Below are 27,639 nucleotides of genomic sequence, written 5' to 3'. Positions count from 1 at the left end.
CTCGAAGAGGGTCTCCCAGTGAGTCCTAGGACAGCCAACACCCCGAAGAAAGTGGAAATTCCCGAGCCCATCCGGAGGCTCGCCAGAATTGGGCTTGGCCTCGCCACCCCAGCGTCGGGGCTGCCCCGCGTGCCCAAGGCCGCGGGGTGACTGCCCGGCTGTCCTGGGGAGACGCGACGGGCGCTGCGAGGGCCTGTGCGAAAAAGGCCGTCGGGTAGAGGCCTCCCTTGGAGGGCGCAACCCGTAGTCCCCAACTTGTGGGTGTTTTCACCCTATTTGCCAGTTTAAGAGGCCTGTTGCTAATGGCGGCCTTTCCTTGCCCAAGGCGCTGAACGCTTTTCCCTCCGACGCGGCGGGCTCCTCCGAAACCAAAGGCAGTCCCGAAGCCTCACAGAGGGGCTTTCAACTCCGCAGTGCTGCCTGCCCTCAGGGAGCGGCCAGCTCTCCGGCCTCCCACCATCCCCTCGGGCTGGGACCGGGGTCCTGCCCCAGCTCCGCGCGCGCCCGTCGCTCCCCGAACGCGCTTTTCAAACTCGACCGCGACCATTTAAGAGTAAAATAATAATCTTTTGAAAACCACCCTGAAGGCCTTCCTCGTACTTAAACCCCTTTGTGTAACGAACCTCTCTCTGGCCTATACTAGGGGCCCTTAGGAGGTACTTTTCCTCTCGGGGTTTCTTAAAATAATCTGGATCTAATGATAAAATCGTGGACCAAGGGGAGGGGTGGAAGAAGGGTGGGGAAATCAGGTTGGTATCGGTATAATGTTTTCAGTGCCTCTTGCTCGGCTTTCCTCTCCCATTGCCACCACATCCACACGCCACCGCATTCCAGAAAGAAAGAAAAGGCCACGAGTTCGTGAGCGCCGAGAGCCCCCGGACGCCGAGCTCCTCGGGATTGGAAGGAGAAGCGGCCCCTCTACCACGGCCATCCCAGTTAATAGCTGCCAACGTACCCGGCTTCTTGGGCTTCGGATTAATGTGGATCTTCCACATAAACGATTTACGGATGAAGTAAAAGCCCTTTAGAGCAGTACTTCCTTTCAAGTTCGTAAGACGCCTCTAAATCTTTCTGGTAGTGAGTGGCCGGCGTGGGGGTGGGGTGGGGACCGGGTGCCGGGCGGGCGGCCCGGGAGGGCGCAGAGAGCGGGGAGTGGAGGGTTAACTGCTTTGCGATCTCACCGAGCTCTTCCGAAATGCCAGTCCACTGTCGCGACGGCAATGTTTCTGGGTGTCGTGGCCTCATCCCTGCTGGCATTTGTCTGAAATGGAGCTGTCTGTCTAACCTAGGCCTGGACGCGCCCTTCCCGGGTAAGTGGGGGAAGATGGGGGTGGGGTGGGGGCGGAGGGGAGTCCGGGGTGGAGTTAGTCGCCTGCCTATTTTCATATTCATTAGAACTGGGAGGTTGCCCGAGGAGCCCAGCTGAGTTTCAAGATATAAAAGCAACTTCGGGTGCCCCCTTTCCAGCCGGGACGTCTTAAAGGGCTCGGAGCCGGGCAGCTCCCCGCGCCGCAGCGCCTGCTTCCCCTTCGCTCCTCTCTGGCCCTCCCTCCTCCCGCCCCCTCGCTCCCTCCCCCAGCGCGCTCCAGCCTCCGAGCTCCAGTAGCTCCGAGACAGCTTTCCAGGATTATGGAGTTTCTGAGCGAGAAGTTTGCCCTCAAGAGCCCACCGAGTAAAAACAGTAACTTTTACATGGGCGCAGGAGGCGCGTTGGAGCACGTTATGGAGACGCTGGACAATGAGTCCTTTTACAGCAAAGCGTCGGCGGGCAAATGCGTGCAGGCCTTCGGGCCCCTGCCCCGCGCCGAGCATCACGTGCGCCTGGAGAGGACCTCGCCCTGTCAGGACGGCAGCGGTGAGTCCACTGCTCCAGCCGGGGTCGCGGAAGCCCACCCGCAAATCCGGAGTGTGGGGAGTGGTCGGAGCAGGGAGGGAGGAAAGGAAGGAAGAAGGAAGGAAAAAAGGAAGGAAGGAAGGAAGGAAGGAAGGAAGGAAGGAAGGAAGGGAGGGAGGGAGGGGGAGCGAGAGAGCTGGAGGGCGGAGGAAGGCAGTGGAACGCTGCTTATTTTAGGAAGCGGAGTTTTGGCTGCTGCAGAGCCAAGGAAGGAACCCGCACCCGGTTACTTCCGCGCGGTTCTCCTTTCGCTGTCCTCCACGGGTCCTGGAGTCCCTCTATCCAGGACCCCGGCGTAAACTGATAGGGCGCTAAATAGAGCGTAATTGAGTCAAGACAGCGCGCTTCCTCTGCGAGCCCGCCGAGCTGCCCAGGCAGGAGGAGCTGAAATCCATCACAGCTCGTTAGAGGACGTCACTACCGTCACGAATAAGAAAACTTAGGTGAAAAATGTTTTTTACTTTTCAAGACGCAACGATATTTTTCTTTGTGAAGTTAGAGGGTTACTAGATTAGCTTGTGGGGATCTGTGATTTCTACTTCTTTGGGTTTGCGATACAACATACATTTTTGTTAAACGCCAAATCACTTGAAATAGCTTCGGGCAAAGAATCTTCAATATAATCACTCACTCCTGAATTCTGCGTTGTCTCTTTTTCTGACTCCACGTAGAAGTCACCTAAGAAGACTTTCGGAATGCTTCTGGATGAAATCTTTAACTTTGGATGGCCAAGTATCTCAAAGTCAAAATGTTATCAAAACAAACCATCTATCTTTTCTATCTTGTAACCCAATACAAACCTATTTTTTTAGATCGCGACAGCTAAAGCAGGTTTACAATTCCAAGAGGACTTTTCCTTATCATTGTATATATTCAACAGTTAAGCTGTAAGGAGCGGGTTGTTTTAAAATAACAAACGAATTAAGTGTGAAATATTTACAGCAAGCCTGCCGCCCCTTATTCTAATGGTAGTTCAAAATCTGGCAAGGCACCGGCTCATAGAAGCTCCTTTTCTAAATACCTGGTACGCAATAAGCTTAAAAAACGACCTCGTATATTTTACTTATTTTGTTCAACGTTGCAAGTAACTTTTGACTTGCAAGGTTAAATAAAAAATAAAGGCGCAAACAATAGAGAAAATCAGTTAAATCTCAGTCATTTATTTAGGAAGACGCAAAAAAAATTTATTTGAATACACTGAAGTTTTGGCTTTCTGGCTGTATTTCACATTGCAATATTTTTATTTTGAAATTTATAGAGGTATACATAAAGTTATTTCTATGGACAGGATTTTTTAAAAATGGTTCTGAAATGTCCTCTGTTGACAGCTGGATACGACTCAATCATAATTTTTATTTAAATTGTCGGGATTCCAAAAATAAGAAGAGAAATAGGTGAATTTTGATACTTTATCAAGTTTTTAAAGAACATCATACTACTAGGAGGGGTTTTAATAGGAAAGTATTAAGTAAGATAAATGTAGGCAACAAGCAGTCCGCTAAATTTAGGAAGTCTTTCTCCTGAGATGCCCTTACCCTCACGCCTGCTTCCCCTCCCCCATCCCTAATTACCGCAGTTCCCCATTTAACTCTGCCCGCGGAGACAAAACCGTATTGTTTGTTAATGTCCAGGCTCTTCTTTCTGTTTAGTTTTACCTCACATCTTTTTTTGCCTAAATACTCTAACGTATTTAAGTTACCTAGGTACTAGAGTTCAATACATTTGTATGATGATTAAAGCAGTTGTAAAAATACATCATGAGAGAATTTTAAAATAGACAAAAACGAAAAAAGTGTAGCAATTCATTGGAAATCATTGTTGTGGCAGGGCTGACTTAAGAAAAATGCTTCCCGTTGCATTATGTGCCTCCATTACATTTGTGTGTGTGTGTGGCACCATATGATATATTTTCGTTTTATATCATACTGCCAAGCATGCACTCAAATCTGGAGGAAATCACTAAAATTAAAGCACCCCTAAACAGAATGCCAGATGACATCCTTTGTAATCTTTTAATAGATGTTTTAATTTCCGTGCTTTTCTAGAGGGACGAGTGAAGCTTTCTGTCTTAAAACATGTTTCATGAGTTAAGCATAAATTTGACAAATTTAGAAAGAACTGCAAATGAGTTTTTAAGCTAAAGAAGTCTACCTAAATCTTATTATTTTCTGTAGGAAACACACAGAGAAACTGATGGAAAATTCATTTTTTAACTTAGTAGGTCGCTTTTTGAAATAAAAAATGTAAATGCAGACATGATATACAGTTGAAATACTGGAAATACAGTAGGAAACAATACCATATCTTAAATCTATAGTCCATAGGTTTTGTGTGGAGGAGAAACAACTTTTGAAAAGAGTTTGGATTTTGGTTTACGGATAGTATTTAAAATTGAAATATCCTTTTTGAGCCATGTAAGTAGCTTACTTTTGTCTGCTGTGAATAAATAAGACATTAAATTTGGCTCGCTTAGATTCTTTTAAACTAGAGCGTCTTTTAATTTGATTATAAATTATGTGCATAAACATTACATTAATCCTGGAAAATAGAACTGTGTGTTTTGACAAATTATATGAGTTCCATGTACACATTTTTAGATGATTCTAAACCTGCCCAAAGTGAATTAATAATGTGATGATCAAATTAATACTGGCACAATAAATCATAATGGACCACTTGCCTGATGCTCTAAATTACTTCAACTTAAGTCCTTCATCCATGTTTTGCAATCCTGAGAACTGTTGTTTTCCCCCTTTGGGTACAGTGAACTATGGGATCACTAAAGTAGAAGGACAGCCTCTTCACACCGAACTAAATAGAGCTATGGACAACTGTAACAGTCTCCGGATGTCTCCCGTGAAAGGGATGCCAGAGAAGGGAGAACTGGATGAACTTGGGGATAAATGTGACAGCAACGTATCCAGCAGTAAGAAACGGAGACACCGAACCACCTTTACCAGCTTGCAGCTGGAGGAGCTGGAAAAGGTCTTTCAGAAAACCCATTACCCGGATGTATACGTCAGAGAACAGCTTGCTCTGAGGACTGAGCTGACTGAGGCCAGGGTCCAGGTAGGAGCCAAATGAAGGCTTGGGTGTGTGTGTGTTTGGAGGGCGGAGTTGGAGGGGGGATAGTGTTTGATCCATAGTTGTGTTTTACTACAAAGGAAGAAACTGATTCTCCTACTGAAGATGTAGAATGGTGTAGTATGTAAGTGTAGCATGTAAGTCTACTAAAGTTACTTTTTACTTGCAAAGGATTTGACAGCTCGCACACAAGTATAAAAGAAAAGAACACTTGAATTATTACATAGGCATAAAAACTAATGATTATTTTAAAAGAACAGAATATGAACAAATTTCTGATTTCAAAAAGTGATTTTTAAAGGACAAAAAACTAGTCATAGCTATCCAATCTAGTAATCCATGTATTTTATTTTTCTATTTTATCAGCCGTTGAAGTTCTTTTGGGGTTATGTACCCTATATTGGTAACTTATTTGTATAGTAGTCCATACGTCTATAATTTTACTGAGGTTGGGGTTATAATAAAACAAGGAAAAATGAAACAGTCTCACAAACTCCCAGTTGTTATGAATACCATAAACTATTTTCACTATACATAATTAAAGAAAGATCATATAGCTCATCTACAATTTTCTAGCCCCAGGAATTGCCAGTACATGCCATTCCATTATAATTTTTGAAATCTAGATAACTTATATGATTTTTGCAGAGGCAATAGGAATAATAATCTTAAAGTAATTTTTAAATATATAAATTCAGTTAAATTATATCTATATGTTATATTCAAATTATAAAATTGGATGATTCAATATACTAAATTTCTTAATAATTTGAAAAAAAATTTTTAAATACTGGGTAAAATTCTACCTAAGTGTATTTTATTTTTACTAGCCTTGATATTCGAAACTATATTTTATTAGTTCCTAAGTAACAATAATTCAGGAGAATAACCTTTTTCTTTGTGTGTGTTTTTACTACTCCAAATAAAATAATTTGAATTTTGAAATTCCCATAAATCACTAGAATAGAGAAATAAATAAAAAATTTTTTCTGAGTGGAGTAATAGTATTCCTCCTGAAGATTGAGCCATTGTAAGGCCCTTATACATCAGTAAAGACAACATCTGGTGGTGCAGGAATACCAAGCAGCAGATTTTTGCTTTAGTTTGTGGAGACAAATGGTTACTTTATCTTAGTTCAGGAAATAAATGTATAGAAAGTCAACGCTAAGGAAGAATTTTAGAACTGTCAAGTGTTAATACAAACCCCCCACATGTGTGTTTTTTGGTCTTGTGTTCATATATGTAAATTAGTTATGCTTGTAACCATAGAAAAATGTGTTTACACACACACAGTGATCAAATGTGCACAAAGCATGTTTTCCCCTTATCATTTCACCAAGTTCTGATTAATTTTTGTCTAAGAACATGCACAGAGAGCCAGCCTGAACCTAATTTACTCAATTGGTTCTCTTTTCTGCTTTTCACATCAGAGTGGTAATTGGCACCCATTTTAAGGAGATTGTCAAGGTCTTTTTCTCAGTAGAAAAGCCCTCATTACTAAATTCCCTCAGTATGCTCCTGCTGTGGAGAGAGCAAGAAAGTGTGTTCTGTTTTGTTTTGTTGTTGATGTTGTCTTAAGCCCTGAATATAGTGGATAATACACACTTCCCAGCAGTGTTCTAAGAAACCATCTGAACAGGTAGCTGTCTTTGCCTTCTTTTAATTGCTGAAAACTCTTCAAAGTGCCATCTTAAATTTGCAGTACATGCTTACGCACCAAACTGAGTATTAATATGTCTCCATAAGTGTGAAGGTAAAGATATAAAAGATTAGAATTGAATATGAAAAAGAGTAAAAATTTCAAATAAATTTTAATGAAAGGCTTTTTACAATTTGCATTTTTATACTTCATTTCCAGCTTCTTTCCTAAGTATTTTATATTCTGAATATAGTTCTGTAAAGACTAAAGAGCTTCCTGAAAGCTGCTTATGTAAATTATATATATTGAATATCAAATTATACATATTGAATATAATTTTCTGTATAGAGAGCTATATTAAAGAGAGCTTTAATACCTTAAAATATTAAAATGATGATTCTGGAAAGCTACAAGTGCAAATTAGTTAATATTTAACCCTCTGAGGAAGATAGGTGTTACAATGGATATTTCATCTATGCAATTAATTAGAGAGATTTGGAAGGCAGTTTAGTGACCCTGTAGAGGCCGTACTAACTCACAGGCTTTCTTGACAGTTGATTATATCTGCCCTGTTTCTTTTTTAATTTACATTACCTGTAAGTCTTTTAAATTGGATAAATGATTTTGAAGATTTTATGAGCATTTTCTATAAGAGAAAATAAGTAAGTGGTATCATTTACATAATAAACCATTTGTATATTTTAAAACCATAGTTCAGCTTCAGATGATACCATTTTACCCAAAGTCTTTATCATAATCAATATAATATATATAATCCTAATGGTTTTTGTTTCTAAATAATCATGATATTTCTGCTGATGCCATATGTTTTAGATATAATCTTTATGTTTACATTTTTCTAAGTTTTTCTAAGTCTGGGTACAACCCAGAAGAGCCAATTGTTTTGACAGACCCAGATATTAATTTGGTTATAGATTGGCTGGGTTAATGTTGTATACATAGCCCCAAACTAAAAAGTTATGAATGTCTTCCAGACTTGCAGCATTCTCTGAGAGAGGGATTATTATCTGTGATAATTTGAAGATATAAGGAATCTTCACGGTCATATAATCTAATTCTTTTTTATTTTCTGTAAATGAAAAAACAGAGGCTCAGATGTCTTAAATAAATTTTTGAAAATGTCTTGTCTCTTTGTATTAAATTATATTGCCTCATGGACATGGCACTTGTCAGGGTAAAATAGAAAGTAAAATTTGTGGTTCCTTTTCTAATATAAAAAAATTCCCTTTTTAGTAATTATGTTGACCTGGTTTACCTTTCTAATTTGAAGTCTTTGAACATCATATTTGCATTTTCAACTATTCCTTGCCTAAAATTCTACTTTTTTAAAAAATTAGGTTTGGTTTCAAAATCGAAGGGCCAAGTGGAGAAAAAGAGAACGTTATGGCCAAATCCAGCAAGCTAAAAGCCACTTTGCTGCCACCTATGACATATCAGTTTTGCCAAGGACTGACAGCTATCCACAGGTATGGTAAACTGTACAGAACACTGAGAGGCATAGGTGTGGTTTGTATATTCTTAAAAGGGCTAGTTTATTATATCTAATAGCCAAGAATGAAAATTTTAATCTCCAAAAGAATTTTTCCATGTTTGTTAGATTTTTATTTTACTAAAATACTTATTTATTTATTTTAATTTATTTTTCTAGAGCCATTCATTTGAAAATATTTCAGGGTCTCTTCTTTGGTATACATTGAAACAACTGAAGTAGCATCATTCAGTAGTATGTCTTTTAATTTCTCTACTCACTCCCTTTGTTAACTTTTAAAATACATAAAGCATTGCTTGGCATGCTATCTCTGTGGCTGTTGTTTTATGAACCATACCATAACCTGGTGTCACGTGTGGCCTGTGACACCTTCAGTTTCACTGAAAACCATCTTTTTTTCGGTTTTAAGTTCCACTTCAAACTATGTTGTCTTTTCAGCTTTGAATTTGCTCATTGTTTCAAGGAAACATTTAGCCCTTTGTGACATAAAACATATATAGAATTAGTGCTGGACATAATTTTTTGAATGTATCATGTTAAGAAAGACTTCTTTTATAATGGGAGCTCTCATCTCCTTTCAAAGAATATTTAGAAATCCTTTTTCCTATAATTTTTCCTTTTAATTTAGAGAGGGTTTTTTTTCATACTTTGTAATTCACATAAATAAATTTTGTCTTTCTAATTGGGTATTACTTTTTCCTCATACTGAATTATAATATTCAAAATTGTATTTGATACATGATAAAGGACATGTGTATTATAAGGAACTTTTAAACCATCTGTTATTTCATTCCTGATTGTTTAATGATATGCCTTGTAACAGACTACTTTGAAAACAAATATGTAACATATATGCTGGTAGAATACCTTGATAGTCCAGTAAACAAATCATCTCAGCCCCAAACTTAAGGGTATTCGTTTTCTTTAACTGTAAATTCATACCCTGTGAGCATGAATTCAGTCCTTTAATTTCATGCTATCTTTGTGTTCTTGTGCCTTTCATGATTTTTTAAAACCCTATTTTGAGAACTTCATTCCTCCAGATAAATCCACCAAATTTATTAATGTAATATTATATGCAAACAAGAGCCTTAGAGATCACCTAGTTCAATTCCTTCATTTTAGAAGTCAGGAAACCAGACCCAGATGAGGTAAAAAAAAATTGGTCTGTGATCACACAAATGGTTCCTTAGTCTATAAAAGACTGTTACAGCTAAGCCTTGCCACTGCAGTTTGCCAGAAGACCAACATTATGGGTACCTTTTGAATAAATGCCCATACCTACCTTAAGAAGAATCTTGTTTCTTTCACTTTAAAAATTTTATCTTAAAGTAGCTCCTTTATATTTTCTCCTATTTTAAAAGCATGTATATACTCCTGGTTACTTAACATCACAGGGCTAATGAAATCTTATTCACCAAATATTTTGAGTGTCCTAGTTGAGTTCTAAACAAAGTGCTGTGAGGATGTTTGTCCACTAGGCTGTAAGCGCCATGAGATCAGGCACTGCTATTTTCCTAGCTGTTAACACGACTATAGCCCTTACTGTCAGGCACTGTTCTAACTAGGTTACATATATTAACTCATTTAATCCTTACCACAACCTTATGTAGTAGGTGTTGTTGATTATTCCCATTTTTCTTAGGAGGAAACTGAGGCACAGAGAGGTGAGGTATTTACTCACTTTCATTAGTGGTAGTGAACCCAGATTTGAGCAGAGCCAGTCTAGCTCTCAAGGGCAAGATCCTAACTCCCACAATAGACTGTCTCTCCCAGGGAATATGTTTGAATGATTGAATGATTAACTAATACCAAAGGAGCTTAAGTTGCATTATTCAAATTGCAGTTTAGTTCAGGGGAGGAGAGAATGTTCTCACAACCAGTGAAATAACAATTAAAAAAATAACGGAGATGGCATATACTGCGTATAATTTTGAACTACTTGACTGTTGGTGACTTTAGAAATAATAAAGTCACAAATTATGAACTCTTTTCAAATGGACTTTAAACAGTCTTACTGATATGTCCCACAACACTTGACTGTGATGTGTCTGTTTTTCACCTTATTGTTTCGATATTCATTCCTTTCCTTATTACCATTTCTATTTGCCACTTTTCTGCTCCTTGCTTTTGGTTGCCTTATCTCTAACCCCCCTTTCTTCTTTAGTATATCATAAAACATGTAGAATAGTGCCTGGACCAATTAAGCTCTATACAAAAGCTTAATATAACAATATAACTAGTCACCCTTTTTTCCTAAAATTATCTTGCTACTATGTTATTGTGCCTCATAGCTTGTGACATTAACGATTAGCAGAATGAGGTCACCTAGTAGCTCAGGCAGGAAGGGAAATGGTAAAATCAAATTATACATTTGATAGTCTTTTTCACTCCAACAAAGGATAAATTTTGAAAAAAGTCCCCTCACAGATAACAAAATTTGCACTAATTCTTCTTGTGGCTTCTCCATAACTTATATACATTGGTTACACCGCCTCACAATTTAAGTATGGGAATGCAGAGATCATATGTTGAAGTTATTTTGACAGTGCAATTCATTAACAATGATAAAAATCAATACTGATGAATCCACACTACTTTTCTGTATTGGTAAGTCATTTAATGTTTGGTTACCAAAAATTCTGAAATCAAGCATCTCCCACTCCCCACTGTAGGTGTTGGATAAAGTCAGGGGAAAATTCCATTTTAACTTAAAAATACATGGTTGACATTTTTTAGTTCGTTTGAAAAAAAATAATTATGCAAAAATCATGTCTCTCAAGACTCAGCCTAAGGAAATTTTTTTTTTTATCATGTGGCTTAAAAATAGAAGTTTGTAATGGGAAAAATAGGAACTGAAATAGAGCCTAACCAACTCAATGCAGTAAGACACTGAATTTGGTTACTGTTACTAATTACAGAAAAAGAAGTATTAATTACAAAATGTTGGAACTAGAAAATGTTGGCGGCAGGACAGAAATAAAGAATTAGCAATTTGGCAGGGAAACAAAAGCATACACAGAAATACATCAAAACCAGAAATGGTTTACAAAATGATCTCCTTAAGCCTGCTCATAATAATAAGCCTGTGTATCATAATCTTACCTAGCACAAAGGTATCTGTATATAACATATAATGTTTATTTGTGAATAGTAATTAATATTTTCTAAAATGTTCTAAATACTTTGTTTCCACTGGTCTTCATTACACTATAGTAACGACAGCTGTAACAGTAAAAATAGTAACTACCAGTTGAGGGCTTATTTTAAGCCAGGCTTCCTTCTTATAGCCATTAACTCATTGAATTTGAGCCCAAGTTTCTTGAGTTCGGGAGTCCCAGGCTTTTTATGCAACATTATGTTGGAGTCTCCCTAATCCAACACGGTGTTGAAATAGTTCAATTTTGACCCTAAAGCATCGCATTACTTTGGTAAGGAAAAATGCTTTCATTTTTTAAATTTGTAAAATAATAATATAAAACATTTTAAAAATGTAGATACTTCTTAGACTGTTTAAGATATTCTTTTTCTTAAACTTACTCATATGTGATAGCAAACAAACAAATAAGAAAGTGAGTGCTGTGATGTCAGTAGTAATACACTCTAAAGGTAGTATATTTTGATGTAGTGAAAAGCTGTTAGTTTTTAAAGCTCTCTTTTGGGTCACAATATCAGTTGCCATTTGTGAACACTGTATAGCTAAATTAAATTACTTGATATTCTCCAACACATGATATTTTAGAAAAGAGGCTCCTTGCTTGTGCTAAGTCTGTTTCCCTCTATCTTGAATTCCCTTGCCTTCACCTAAACCGTATTTCTTCCATGAAGCCTCCTCTCAATTTTCCCTCAATCAGCGCATCACTTTCTCATTGACATTGTGGTGGATTGTGTAAAATGTCTCCCACACATTTAGAATGTAAAGTATTTAAAAGATGATTCAGTTCTTATTCACATTTGTATCACCACAGTATTAAGCAAATTATGTATACACTGAATAGATGTGAAAAAAAGTACTGGTTCACTTCACTATTCAGGAGTACATTATAAAACAAAAACTAGTCTATTTTTAATAAAACAGATGGTTTCTGAATCTCTGATATTAACCAGCTCTGTGGTCTTAAGCAATTAACTTTTCCTCTTTGAAAAGAATAGACTAGAAAGATTTTGTAGACCCCTTTCAGCTTAATTTGTTTTTCTTGCAGAGTTGTTTGCATTTTATCAAACAAATATATGCCAGGTATTGTTTTAGGCACAGAGGGTATACAAATGATCCAGACAAAATCTCCTGCTTTGTGGACAGATTACAAACTAGATATTACAAATTCTGCAAACACTTCTTGATGCAAACTAGACCCAGAAAGCCAAACCAATTAGAGACCTACATAATTTTGTCCTTGAGTTTAAGAAGCAAGCACATATCTATCAACATTAGATTCTAACTTGTTTCTAATTTATCAAAACCAAAGCATTTTTTTTTTTTTTTTCCGGTACGCGGGCCTCTCACTGTTGTGGCCTCTCCCGTTGCGGGGCACAGGCTCCGGAAGCGCAGGCTCAGCGGCCATGGCTCACGGGCCCAGCCGCTCCGCGGCATGTGGGATCTTCCCGGACCGGGGCACGAACCCGTGTCCCCTGCATCGGCAGGCGGACTTTCAACCCCTGCGCCACCAGGGAAGCCCAAAACCAAAGCATTTTAAAAATAATTAATTTTAGTGAATAAAATATTTTCTGTTAAGTTATAAACATTTTCTAAGAGATTATAGCAGCCTTCATTCTTAAAAGAAGAGCTAACTTCATGCCATTAGGTTTAGTTTGGATTAAAAGTACACTAACTTTATCATTTACTAGCTGAGTAACTTTGGGTAAGTCTCCGGACTTCCTTGATCTTCAGAGTCTTTATTTGTAAGATTGAGGTATTGTTGGTGCTAGAGTTGGTAGTCTTAGTAGTGTAGATGATGATGATGATGGTGATGATGGTGATGATGATACTTTTTCTGTTATGGAGAGGATTAGAGTGACTTCTAAACAGTCTTTGCAGCTAAATCCTGGGATTTGGGATGGGCCATGGATTCATGTATGACTGTGGGCTGCACAATTAGGGAGTTGTGGATTCAAATCCTGGCTCTGCCACTTAATAGATTTTTAGACCTTTGGCAAATAAATTAACCTCTAGGAACGTTTCTCTTCATTTATAAAATGGTGATACAAGTTCATGTGTTATTCGTGAGGATTAAACAAAATAGTTTATGCAGAGTTCTTAGGATATTGCCTAGTACATAATGAGTGCTCAGTAGTCATGGTTCTATGATAGCCATTAATCATTATTAATCTTTTTCTGCAGTAGAGAGGTAGCTAAGTGGTTTGAATTTTCCCTTATGTTGTAGCATTTAAGCTCATCCAATCTGTGAGTATATTTACTATTTGGGGATCTAGAGAAAGATCAAATTCAGTTAAATACACTTTCTTCTTTAAATTAGGATGAACAAATATGGTAGCTTTAGGAAACTTTGAGTATTTTCTTAATCCACCAAAATTATTTTCTCATGAAGAAAATATTTTCATCAAAATTTTCGAAAAAAGGGTTGAAGGTTTTCCCACCAAAATTTTCAATGAGGTTTTACTTAGTATATATTGGGAATAATAATTAAATCTATATATTCCAAATGCACTAAAAGACCCATGCAGTATTTTTGCTTTCTGTTGTTTAATTGATGACTTTATAAATATATGCCACTTGGAGTTTGAACATACCAAGAGTTGGATTCAAGTTCTAGATAATTTGTAGTAACTGGTGTATTTAAAAAAACAGATGAAAGCTGTATAATATTTCTAGTTTAACAAATCTATTTCAAACATTGTTATTATACAACTTTTAAAAGGAAATGTTAAAGTTTCTGTAAAATAGTGATTTGAAGATATTGTACACCCTACTTTCTTCTCTCACAAGTATCTGTCCTAATCTTAATGTTTACCTTTGCTTAATCTAAATAAGGAATATGAAACTTGTTTTCGTTTACCACCGTGGTTTAGTGATTTAAAGATATCTGGAGCAGGTTTGTTTTTTGTTTGTTTTCTGGAGCAGTTTTTACCTTTAGAAAAAGTATCACATTTTTATCACTATTATTTCTATTTTTCCCAGATATTTGAAGTAAGCAAAGATCCCAAGGTCTTTAAAAAATATTAATAATATAGCTATACTTGATGCATTGTATAATGAACAGTCTCATAGCTGTCAAACAACCAATAAGATGTTCATATATTGTGATACAATAAAACTTCCCTCATGATGAATGGAGGGACAAAAATGTTAACAGCATCAGGTCAGCAGGTCATAGTGGTATTGTACAATTTCTCACAGATTATAAGCACAAATATTTAATATTATAGAAGGACATAATTTATTCAAATTAATATAATTTTTACAATGGATAAAGTTGCTAATTTAATTAAATATATGCATGTATATTTTATATAAACACATATAAAGACTATTTCACATATATGTGTATGTTAAAACTAAGTTACGTGTAGTAGGAGGTAGATTTTGTTAGTATCAGGTAAAGGTGCAGCTAGACACAGACAGTGAATAATTCTTTTATTTTGTTGAAAGTACAGGTTCTTTAAAGAGGTAAAGAATATCCTCCAAAAAAAGTAAAGTGCATTCATGTTGTTGACTGTGAAAGGAGATTTATTTTTTTAATGTAATATTCAAATTTAATGTGATTTAAAGACTGCATAGTCGTAATAACTTAGCTGTTTTTTTTTTTTTGCTTTTAATAAGTGACCACTGTTAAAGCATTGTATTTAACTGAATTGGTCATACATATTTTATATTTTAAGAGGAAAGAATAAATCAATAAATTGAGTAGGTTACCAAAATAAGTAATAAATATGAAAATAAATTATTGAGAAGTGCCAATGTTGCTCATACATATAAAAACTACCTTATAGGAGAATAGAGAAGAACCAGGGGGGAAATTAAGCATCAAAGTCTGAGAAGTCTGTGAGAACAGACTTGTGGATTAAAACCTGCAGTTCAAACCATTATTGTTAGTGTGAACCTCAGGATATATTTTAATCCAGAATTTTATGTGTGCCATATTTATTAAGCCACATGTGTCTGTGGGTTTTCTTTTTTATTTTAAATTGTGGAATGTTAAATAGAAAAAAATTTTTGTGCAAATGCACAGTTGAATTAAAAATCACAAAAATAAAATTCAAATTATAGTTAACACAAATACAAGATGAATATAATTGATAACTTTACTCGGGATTTTAAGAATAAATTCACATCTCGTACATGATACTATGTGGGACTCTCTAAGATTAAAAATATACCGTGTAAATACTTCAAGTGTTTGCATATTTGATTTACATTTTAAGTTAATAATTCACAAAGAAAACTTAATTTATATTATAATTTTTGTTTCTTATAATTGTAAATTTTTAATAGATGAATTGTCATTAAAAATGAATCAGCAATAGTTACCATGCATGTATTAAAATACATGAAAAATAAGGTGACAAATAGTTGGAAAATACTTCATATGATAATTGTTGCTGGATAATTATTAAAAAAATAGCAAATGCTAGGTGCTATGATTTTATTCTCTCCTTAAGTGAGTTGATTTGAAAAGTTTCATTTTAAGGCATGTAGGGTGAGATTTTCTATGAATCTTTTTTTAAAAATGATCACAATTAATACAAAATTTGAGAACACATTCAACACTAAAGGAAACGAGAAATGTTCTTAATGCTTCCTCTGTCTTTGACTTGGAGCATATTTCAAATATTATTCCAATAATACAAAATTTAAATACCTTTATATGGTATCATTCTTAAAATTTTCAGACATTAACATTTCTCATGAGACTTAGTGCTTTTAATTTTTGCACTGAGATATATACTTTTATTTTTTCTATATAGCAGTTTTCTTCTCAGTTCATTAATCTCATATGACTATTATATCTAATAGTGATTTTTTTTTAACAGAAAAGGCATTCTTTCTTGTTTCAAATCCCTGTATACATTTCTAAGTTGAAATTTTATTTAAGAACTCAAAGTAGCAATGAATACTTAACATGTGGTCCTTTTCTGATGAATAAATAATTTCTGATCCCTTCAACTTAATAGTACCATGTGCTGAAAACATATATTTTTGGAATTTTTGAAATGTAAATTGATTCCCCCCAAATCTTAGTATTTGTATATTATCTTAAATTTTTTTCATTACAATTCCACCTAATAAGAGGGCACTGATGAAAACATACCCTCATTTCTATCTCAGGTAGTACCTAAACTTGCTCAGATTGATCTTTTCACTGCATAATTAATTCAAGTTGGGATTTTTTTTTTTTTCCAGATGCACAAAGTCTCAGTGTGTGTTATTCACTGGTAGCAAATTCACTATTTAGAAAAACACTTATACCCCTTCTCCCTGCCAGCAGCTTACTGATGTAGTTACTAGAAAAGTTAATGGGACCCTAAGTTTAGACAACAGCTAAAAATATCTGCAAGTTACTAAGCATATGATTCTTTTAATATTTTATCCCTCTAAATTTTAAAGGAACAGATATGCTAATAAAGAATGTAATGGTCTCTTAAAAATTGAACTACTTTTGTAAACAGTGATGTTTTCATTTTTAAAAGAGACCATATAAGAAATCAGGTAAATTAAATTATATAGTGATAATGTGGTAATAAATCTATATAGTAAGTATTGAATAATATTCAGAGTAGTCAATAAATGTAAACATTCTGTCAAAAAGGAAAAACCAAAGTCAACTTTCAGATTTTAATGCAAAGAAGCTATTGCTATAGCATCATCACAAATACCTCTTTGTGAATCCCTGATCTCTGTCTTTTTAAAGCAACCTTTTAACTCCCTCAGGGAAGTGTTGGGGCTGTGATGTGAGGGTAGTGTGAGGATAGGATAATATGTGTATCATGATGTGTGTGTGTGTCTATGTATGTGTGTACATGTAGATGTTGGTGGCTGGTAGAAGCAGTGTATATGTAGAGGAGTAAGGTTAAATAAACTTGTTTTAGTAGAAAAATAGTTGGTTTTAGAGATGCTCTAAAATTAAGGAACAGTTATTACTCATATATTCTCACATTTTTCAGTATTTCTATTAAATCCAGATTAAATTCCATTGGCTAGTGTCTCAATAAATACCACTAACAGTAGGATATAGAGTATATAAATCAGGAAACTGTTTGCTTTTTTTTACACATCATGCTACTTTACAACTAAGGGAAAGACTAATAAACTTGCATTAAAAGGTTTTTTAAAAGTATGAAAAATTCCCCACTACAATAAAATCAACAAATATATAAGAAATATACACCAAATTTAGCATACTAAAATTTTCTTTACAGTTTTGGTTATATAAAGAATATGTCTGTATCAAGTTTCCATGATGAAGGTAAATGAGATTTATAATTTCCTATCCATGATTTACCCTATTCAATTCATGACATATATAGATCCACAGTGAAGAGCTCTTAATATATATGTGTATACTTATATATCTCCCCTCTCCTTCCTAGCCCATTGCTTTTAATTCCTTGAAAGGAAAGTGAATGTTAAATGAATTTGATTTGTTTGGAAAGAGACGAAAAAATCAACTTTCCTCCAAAATTCAAAGTTATGGAATAATTAAGTTTTTACGTGATTAGAAAAACATTAAGAGGCAAACGTTCAAAGTGGAGAGTTCTAAGTCAGCTGAACTTCCATTCATGCTAATGGGAGGTAGTTGGCTAAGTTCCCTGGACAGTGCTTTGAACATACCATCAGAACTTTAAAAAATGCTGTGAACCACATTAAAACATTGAATATTTTTAGATTATCCACTCCTTTTAAACACAAAGAAGAAAAAATGGAAAGGCAAGCAGTCTTTTTTCCTCATTTTTCTTTTCTTTTTTTTTTTTAAGCACACGTGAAAAAAGGATGTGGACATGATTCAGTAATGCTGTTCCTGGTTGTAAAGCCCTTGAATATTATACAGTTAGAAGCCTACAAAAAAATTATTTGGTGTCAGTGAACTAGTCTAAAACTAGTCTAAAAAAAAAGAAAAGTAGTGATCTTATTTAGAAAAAAGTGCATTCTTTCATTCCAAAATTTAACAGCAAATACAGAATTTTTAATAAGTCAGAGAGTAAGATTTTTGTATGACTTCTCTGTTGACAAATATATACGCAGTTTTAGACAATATGTGTCGATTCTAGCGCATCATTTTAAAATGATCACTTACAAGAATAGGATTGGTGGAGGGATGGAGGAGGCATAGAATGAGCCCACTTGCACAGCAGTAGATTTATTAAACCACAAGCTCAAACGACTTTGTTGTTCAATCAAATATCGCCTTCAAATATTAACAGAAGTAGATGATCTAGAACAAAGATGATACCTGCTGGGTTATCCCTACGGTGATCAGATGACATCTAGATTATATTCTGTTGTCAGTGCTGGATGTTAATAAGGGTGAAGGGTGTTGACGACCTCTAGCATATCCAGAGGAACGTGACTGGAATGATACCGTCTGGAAATCATGTCATATGAGGAATCCTTAGAGGAAAGAGACTTGTGATTGTATAATAGTCACCTGATGATATTTGAAGGTTTTCCCATGTAAGAAGGATGCTACTTATTCTGTATCATTTTAAGGGACAGACATAGAAGAGATAGATAGAGAAAGATAACAGTCACTTTTTTACAGAGCTCTCCAAAAGGGAATGGAATGTTTTTTAAACAGGGTGAGCTTCTTATCACAGGAATCGAACATAATTGAAAATGTACAAGGGTTTTTTGCATTTGGAAAGAAGCTGGACTTCAATAGTGTTTCCTGATCCTAGGTGATTTTAGGAATTGCTTGTGTGTATTACTATTGCCATTATTTTAGTACAAATCCCCTCAGCCACACCCCCTGCTTAATGAATCAGAATCTCCAGGAAGATGCATCTGTGGTGGATAGTAAGTGTTTAACAGAAAAAAAAAACCCAAAAAACTGCCTAGGGAAATATAGTCAACAGGGTCCAGCTTTGTAATTTTCATGATTTCTGTTAAGATTGTGTAGTATGGTGATTCTAGCATTCAAATCATGGGGAAAATTTTAGATATATTAGCATAAATTGTCCATAAAGCTTTGATTACATCTGCAAGATGGATCAGTCCAAATTTCATATTCTTAGAGATTTTTCCATTATTTAATAAATGTATATAAAGGGTTTTTCATATGCTGTGTTAGGCCTGGGGACGAGAAAACAGTTGTGAGCGATCACTGGGAATTTTGCTTTCAGAAAGTGGAGTCTATGAACAACCAAAAACTTAGGGTTGTTAATAAGTAAATAACAATTTCAACTCATAAGACTAGTTTTTATGTCATTGTAGCATTTATAAGATTTCTTGACTTCAGATTTGACCTCTACCATTGCAGTTATGCCATCTTGGGTGAGATTCTTAAACTCTTTGTTCTATAGTTGTACCTTTTACGAAATGGGGATAGTAAAAGCACATACCTTTTCCGATGTCAAAACAATTAGAAGTCTTCATCATGCTTTTAACATAATGCTTGACACATGGTAATTAATTGATAACTGTTAGCTATCATGAGCGTGATCTTGATCGTCATCATCAGATGTTTTAAACATCCAGAGGGAATGCTTCAGAGGAAGCAAAACCTCAGTTCACTGGGGATATTATTTTTTATGATTTGCATCTAACTTTAATATAGAAACCAACTAGATCCCCAAAGTCTAATGAAAACATGCCAGAAATTTGAAAATCAAAGAAAGGCTGGGAAGAGAGGGGTGATAGAGATCATGGAAACAGGGCATAGCAGTAAAAGCATGTGACAGCATCACTACCCATGAGAATATCTGGGTATCCCCTCAAGTCCAACTAAAGTATTGCTGTTTGTAAATTGCTTTACTAATCTGTTCTGTTCAGAAGACATTTCTATATGTTGTATTTCATGAAAAGTAACTCGTTTAGCTTGCTTGATCATGTTCAGGTAAGAAGTTTTGATCAAAATAACAATATTTGCTCATGTCGTGGAAAGTGGAGAATTTCTTTTCATTTTATACATAGATTACTGTTAATTCTTTCAGGGGAAAAATATTTTAAATTTAAATTCATAGATTTCTTTCCTTGCTTTTACTCTCCTTATTTTTTCTTTTTGACTGAGTTGTTAAATATATTTCTATGCATTTGGAATACAAGTAGATGATTTTAATAATAAATTCTAGCAACACTGTGTATAAGTTGAGGGATCCTTTAACAAACATAAAATGTAAATAATCTTTCTCCACCACTATCTTGCCTTGCATTTATTTTTTCAAAAGTAAGCAAGCAAGTTCACTTTCATTTCCTGAAAGCCCTTTTGTCAGACATATGACTGTGGTTTTTGCAGTGTAGCACAATGTTTGATTGAATGTCAGAGGAAAATCACCCAGATCAAGTTAGAAGAGCTAGTTTGACAGACTAATGACATTAACAGCCCCTCCTGTTGGTTTGAGATACATAACTCAGCAGTCACTGGCACCAATCATCATACTTTGGCTAAAGTGGGATACATATACTAGAATGAGCCAAAATTAAAACAGCATAGCCCATGACGATTTAAGGATTGATAATGTATGCAAATCGTGATGGACAGCTAGCTAGATAGCTAGATAGATGTCTATAGGTATCTCTCACAGATTTGACATATTTAAAGCAGCTTAGAAAATATTTATATAAAAAACTATTAAACAATACTAAAATGAGCATCTTGCCAACCACTGAAGCACCACCTAAGGGATAATATTTGTTGTTCAGTTCAGTTTAGAACTGGTTGTGATCCTTTCTAAGTGACAGAGTAACACCTCTACAGTGTAATCTAGAAGTTTTTGGCTATTAATTGAAAATAAGTTGTCTTAAAAAATATGGCTTCAGCTTGGGTGTTGTAAGACTATACCAGAGGCTATATGTAGCAGACTGAAATTTCTATGTAAAAATAAATATGAGAAAACAGTTCTTGTATATGTGTTGAAATAATTGACGATTCCATTCTAATTATGATTTTAAAAAAGAAAAGAAAGTCAGATGGGATAAAGATATATATTGTTGTTTTGTTCTAGTCTAAATCTATTGTAATAATACTGTAAAAGGCAAATAATTTTTAAATTTCGTTTTCTAAGGCTGCATCTCTCTGCCATGCTATACCAAGCAACATTTTCCTTTTTTCCCAGCTCCTGCCGTTTATCAGGATTTTCTCTGTGCTTCTCAGTCATGCATGTGATCACTTTTTTTTTTTGCCCCTCTTTAAATAGCTAGTCTAAGATACCTCCTATTTAAAATTCATAGTATACAAATTCTACTTAATGTTTCTTTTACATGCTAGTAACTTTAGAGAAATTTGTATTTGCTGATAATATTGCACTGAAATGTTTCCTGTAGAGATTTAATGAGATGAGATGTGAATTTCTTGGGCACAAATGATAACCCAGTTTTCAATCTTATATAAGATGTTATCTAGTACTTTATTTATATTCATATGATATTTTTGCTAATACTTGCATATTTTTCTCAATTGTGCTTTCATTATTGGGTAATAGTCAAGTTTTAGAATTCTGAATCTGTTCTACATGTCATACTTCTGCTGCAACCTCACTATATCATATATAAATCATAGAATAAATGTTTAAAATATGTGTATAATTGTCCTTTTCACAGAGCTATGTATTCAAGACTATAGGATATGAAAAAACAATGAAACAGTGAACATTTTCCAAAATGAGTTTGATCAAAAATATCTCTGAAGAACAAACAGCCTCGTATCAGCATTGGTTTCCAGCACAAACTACCACATCAAGAGTCCAGATGTGGAATTTAAAAAAACAAACGCAGTTGTGTAATTTTGTTTAGAAAGATGAAAACTATATTTAAACTTAAAACCATATTCTTAACCACTTTTCTAAGCACATGAATTGGTCAGGAATCATGAATAAATCTTCCAGATTTCATTTTAAAAATCATGACTATAAAAAGAATACTCGAGATTGACATGTTTTGAGAGTATTTTATGTGGTCAGATATGTGGGTTTTGGTGATCCATTCCAGTATAACAAACTAGAAGAATCTTTCAAATAACTATTTTTCAGTAATTGCTTGATGTACTCAGAATGAAATTACAGACCACCCAACAGGAGCAAACAACTGAACAACTAACAAAAAAACGAACAACTAACACAACTTCGTAAATACAGTTTCACAAAAGTAAGGGAACAAAAGTGAGAACGTGTAAATGTAGTAATATTTGTTGTTTTATATATTCCAGATTCAGAACAATTTGTGGGCAGGAAATGCGAGTGGTGGTTCTGTGGTCACTTCGTGCATGTTGCCACGTGACACTTCCTCCTGTATGACACCTTACTCTCACTCGCCTCGGACAGATTCCAGTTACACAGGGTTTTCAAACCACCAGAACCAGTTCAGCCATGTGCCCCTCAACAATTTTTTCACTGACTCTCTTCTTACCGGGGCTACCAATGGACATGCATTTGAAACAAAGCCAGAGTTTGAAAGGAGGTCCTCCAGTATCGCAGTTCTTCGAATGAAAGCCAAGGAGCACACTGCCAATATTTCATGGGCCATGTAACATACAGTACTCTTTTCTTTTTCTCTTAATGGCAAAGTAAAACATTCTTATTTCTCATATTTAAAGGATACCACAATAAGCTGCTGTGTGTGGAATTGCTAAAGGTCAAGATATACAGTGAGACCAGCTTAAATGAATAGTTGTTATTATTTAACATTAAAATCTAAGAATGAACCTCTGAAAAGACTCAATAGGTTTACCATGCACCCGTCTCCACAAACTCTGTTTTAGTAGTAAGATTTTTTTTCTATTGTACGAGTCAATGAAATATGATCATGCAGCTTCTGAAAAGAATAAATGTATTAAACAAATTCCTCTGTTATAGATTGATTTATGTTAGTTCTGTATAACAAGAAATCCCTTGTAAAATAATACCTGAAAAAGGAGGAAATGCACTGGGGAAAATGTCAAGATACCAAAGCTGTCAGGTAAATATTGAAGCAGGGTGTTTGGGGGAGTTAACTGGCGTTTCTCCCTCTCTGGCTCCAAGACACAATGGGCATATCCTCTGTTGCTGAGAATTTATCTACAGGCCTTGAAGATTTTTTTACCTCTACATGTTTTGGTGAATTTCCACTCCGTGAAAAAAGGGACTCTTCGGAAATGACCAGCATTTGCATGAAATATTCGGGCATCGTTTCCTGAAACCATGTGGCTAAAGGTGATAACTGAAATATCCTGGTGTGATTTAAAATACAGTCACAAGAACAGTTTGTATAAATGCCATCTTTTTAATGAAAAAGCCGGCACGGACTCAGCAATTAATTATCACACACAAGAGAAAAAGAAAGTTACAAAACCGGCTCTTGCTTTTAAACTAAAATTGTCAATTAAACTGTACACACAAACATCTAATAAATACACTCAAAGAAATATTTTCAGTTAAAGGAGCAGCAGTTGGAATCTCTATTTATTTCATGAGTATGTGCAAGTGCACGTGTGTGTGTTTGTTTTTTGACATAGAAGCTGTAAGCATTTTTTGCTACTGTGGTTTTGCACAGGGAATTAAAATGTCAGAAGGCTCTCTAAAATTTCTGGTGGAAAAGAAGAGAAGAAAAATACATTGCATCTGGAAAATTGCTAACCCCTTTGATTTACTTCTCCTCCCTTTCCCCTGTCACATTCCAGGCTTTTTCAGATGAGTGAAATGTCAACCTCCTTGAAAGACTCTTAAGTTCATAAAGGCAAAGTAAATTAATTGAAATGAAGATGGCTTCCATGGCTTGGATCAGAGCACGATCTGCTCTTTGTACTCACTTAGAATCTTCCTTGTGGTTCCTACAACCTTCAGGGATATGCTTGGAAGCCCTAAAGGCTGAAGGGCAAGAATAAATGAATTTTTAAAATTAAATTTCAGAAAAAGTACTTAAATCCAGTAAGTGTCTGTTTCTAGTGGGAAAATATTTACAGCAGTTAGACATCTTCTGTAATAAAATTTTAAATCAAGCAGATGATGGAGATGAGTGATGTCCTAAACAAACATTCTTTGACTTCATAATAACTCTGTTCTTTATTACTTTTGTGTTCTCTCTTTTTCGTTTTGTTCCCAAGACAAACTTGTTCAACTTTGGCCCTGAGAATTATGCTTACATGCAGGAGCTTTTGTCAAAGGATTGTTTAGGCAGCTGTTAAATATCCTTCATGTTTTAGAATAGAATGACTTCTTTTAATACACACATATATCTGGTCAGTAGGAATTTGTGAACTAAAACTTAGAACTAAAATGTGAGATTTTTTTTTTTTTAATTTCCCCAATCAGTGGTATCCATGTTCATTTTCTTCTGCTTTCATAATTGAAATTTTAGTGTCCCTTGCCTAATAACTTATATTTTTAAAATGAGAGACAAAACTCATTTTTGAATCAAGTTTGAATTTCACTTCCTTATTTTTTCCTTCTCTAAATTTTTTCCTCATTAATTCTAATAATTAGTTGGAGCTTCTGTAACTCAATTCTTTTCAGTGTAAATAACATCTTTTTAATTGAAGTTCTACGTCTTCAATGCTTTGTATAAATTTAATTCAATCAGCACATTTTTTTTTTTTGACACCTACAGTGTGTGAAGTACTATTTGGGATAATAAAAAAACTAATGGAACCATGGTTCTTGCCCTTGATGAGTTCACAGTCTTCCTGGACAGACACATGCCTAAAGTTTGCACCCTCAACCATGCTTCTCATTTTATGAAGGTAGTAAGAATTGCACGAATTTTCTTGTGTTAACATTCTGACCTTTGTTTTTATTGGCTGAAAATTTTATTACACATTTAAGTGACTAAAGTATAACAAAAATGAACTTCTGATGTAGTAGGATAAGATAAAGCTAAAACAAAAAGTGCATAGATGCACTTCCTGAATTTTCTCTTGCTCTTTCTGAACTTAGGTTAACAAAGTTTTATATACTAGAATTCGTAACACTCACAAAAATGTTGAATGTACATACTTAAAGGAAAAACTAAGGAGCATTTCATGTACTTTTATTTTGGTTCATTATTGACAGTATTGAAACTGGGTATTTTGGTTCATTAAGTAGTTGATCCACTTGGACATTTGTTCCTGTAACAATTTCATCCTCTATTTGCCCCTTCCACACTTCTCTTGCACAGATGGTTTAATAGATGATTCTTATACTCTTTTTCTTCCTGAGCGAGTTGGTTAAGGTTTGGACCTTATGATAAGAAAGAAATTTAATGGAGTATTAGCTAAAGTATGCAGTTTCTTTCATAAACATAAAATTAAATTTCAGAAAATGGTTTGTGAAATTCTGAAAATATTTATTTATGGACATTAAATACTGATTATTTTCTTCTTATGTAACGTTTTATGAAAGCAGAAAAATAAAGCCACTGTAATCTTTGCCCTCAGTCCTGACAACATATCTTAAAAGAATAACAGAGTTACTTAACCTATATAACCTTGAGGAAACTCATGAAATTGTGCATATAAATTACTGGAGTGTATTAGTTTCATCGTTTCAATTGGCTGTTGATTTTTTTACCGCCAAGGAAGGGGTGAGGGGCAGACCAATGCACTTAACACAGTTTTTACAAAGATGATATGCTATTGTTTCCTTTTAGTATCTTTACTTTTTCATCTCAAATTCCGGACGCTTATTTGACTTCCATGGTACAATTCATACATCATCTCCCTGTGTTTTATATAATGCTGTTTTATATATAATGTTGTAGTTTTAGTTTATCAGCAACTAAACAATGCCTTGGTGAGAAATAAGAAGTGAAAAGATCAACTACAGTGTTTGCATAAGCTGTTTGAAATTTTCAAGTAATTTTCTAAACTTACCAGTGACCCTAACTTTTGTCTTTCAACATTTAAATCAAATAGTATTGTAAATGATGAGTGATTATGTTAGATATATATTTTTCATTAAAAAAATGACCACTTTTGCTGCCAAATATTTTAGAAGAAATATGGGAATGATCTTATTTTTAAAATTCTATTTGGATTGACTTCTCTTTTCTCTTTTTAGAATATAAAGATGTATGTTTATTATTTAAAATATAATTGCTAACTTTAAGCCATTTCTACTTTAAGAAATTAGTCATCTAAAATTCAAACAGACATTAGTTCCTTATAGCTATTCATATTTTGCATTGAAGAAAGTATGACTTTTTGTGAGGGAATCTAATAGAATGATATGTATTAAATAGTACTTTTGTTCTTAGCATATATTTCATACAAGCCAGGCAGTAATGTCACTAATGATACAAATGAAAACAAGATCATAAGCGAAATACCTAACAGTAGTAGAGTCAGCATTTATGGCACGGAACCTCAAAAACAGATTAAATGCAATATTGGTTTCACAGCGTATAGTAAATGCTAAAACGGGATTTTGTTTTATTTTAATAACTCTACTTTTTAAATAAACATACTGCCGTCATTTATCCTGGAAATACGTTGCAAAAATGGTGAGCAAGGCTTCAGGGCAGGGTCTAGCTAATTCTTCAATTTTACTGCATAAAATAGTAGATTAACAGAAGTTTTTTTCTTCTTAGTCTGAGAGTTGTATACCACTACGCAGTTTTCTAAGTTCAAGGGACAAATAAATGACTTGAGTATTTCATCATGACACTATTTTATAGCATGTCTGACTTTAGAAAAAGAGATACTGCATACTGAAGGTTTTCATGCATCTTCACATAATATATACTTGTAATTTTTTTTAATCTATTTACCTTGACATACACTTTAAAGACTTAAGACAATAATTCAGAACAGTTACCGGCATTGTCAAAACATAAATTTTCAGTAGAAGGCAAAAGGAGCCCCCTACAGGTTACTTACACAGTCCAGTTAGGGAAGATGAAAAGATTCAAATGCTCAAAATCTCTCCATATCACTAGAGCAGAGTTCATAATGTAGGGAGAATGGGCATAGGAGCGTGTATCTCTGGATGGAACTCAGCGGATACATAAACTGAGATACAAAAATAATTAGATCTTTGTTTCCACTAACACCTAGAATGAAACATAGCATTTTATTTATGAATGGACAACAAATCTGAGTAGTTTTAGCAGTACCTGTGCTTTTGTCACCAATAGAAAGAACAGATATTTGCATATTACATTTATTAGAGTTATTAAAGATATCTTGAAATAATTCAAGCTTATCACTTGATTAGGACAGTTTTCAAACTGCTTCAGTAGTTTCAAACTACTTCAAAGTTAGGGTAATTTTTAGCTCTGTTGCTGGATCTTGTTATCTGTCGATAAAGATTCACAGATACTACTACATCCTAAAATTAGTTTTGTAAATATCTGAACACCTGTATTTTAATATAGTTAGTTTCCCTCTTAAGCCTATGTATTTTATTAAAGACATCTACTAAGGAGTTCACAAGATCACTAAACTACCAGAG

General features: G+C 34.9%; 1 protein-coding gene across 1 annotated transcript; it reads left to right on the top strand.

Moving 5' to 3' along the window:
* Positions 1 to 1,408: 1,408 nt before the first annotated feature.
* On the top strand, positions 1,409 to 23,073 carry ALX1 (ALX homeobox 1). Its single transcript, XM_065887937.1, has 4 exons — positions 1,409 to 1,855; positions 4,659 to 4,963; positions 7,976 to 8,104; positions 22,443 to 23,073. The coding sequence occupies exons 1-4, from the start codon at positions 1,630 to 1,632 to the stop codon at positions 22,761 to 22,763; spliced, it is 981 nt and encodes a 326-aa protein (XP_065744009.1). The 5' UTR covers positions 1,409 to 1,629; the 3' UTR covers positions 22,764 to 23,073.
* The last annotated feature ends 4,566 nt before the right edge of the window (positions 23,074 to 27,639 follow it).

Source organism: Phocoena phocoena, chromosome 11, assembly GCF_963924675.1.
Source record: "Phocoena phocoena chromosome 11, mPhoPho1.1, whole genome shotgun sequence".
NCBI lineage: Eukaryota > Metazoa > Chordata > Mammalia > Artiodactyla > Phocoenidae > Phocoena > Phocoena phocoena.
The sequence above is the reverse complement of the archived record's forward strand: the minus strand, read 5'-3'. Positions and strand labels throughout refer to the sequence as shown.

Excerpts from the sequence above, each read along its gene's own strand:
- ALX1 (XM_065887937.1), top strand. The coding sequence starts at position 1,630 with ATGGAGTTTCTGAGCGAGAAGTTTGCCCTCAAGAGCCCACCGAGTAAA. Across the intron at positions 1,856-4,658 it reads GCCCTGTCAGGACGGCAGCG|TGAACTATGGGATCACTAAA; the intron begins GTGAGTCCACTG and ends CTTTGGGTACAG. Across the intron at positions 8,105-22,442 it reads GGACTGACAGCTATCCACAG|ATTCAGAACAATTTGTGGGC; the intron begins GTATGGTAAACT and ends TATATATTCCAG.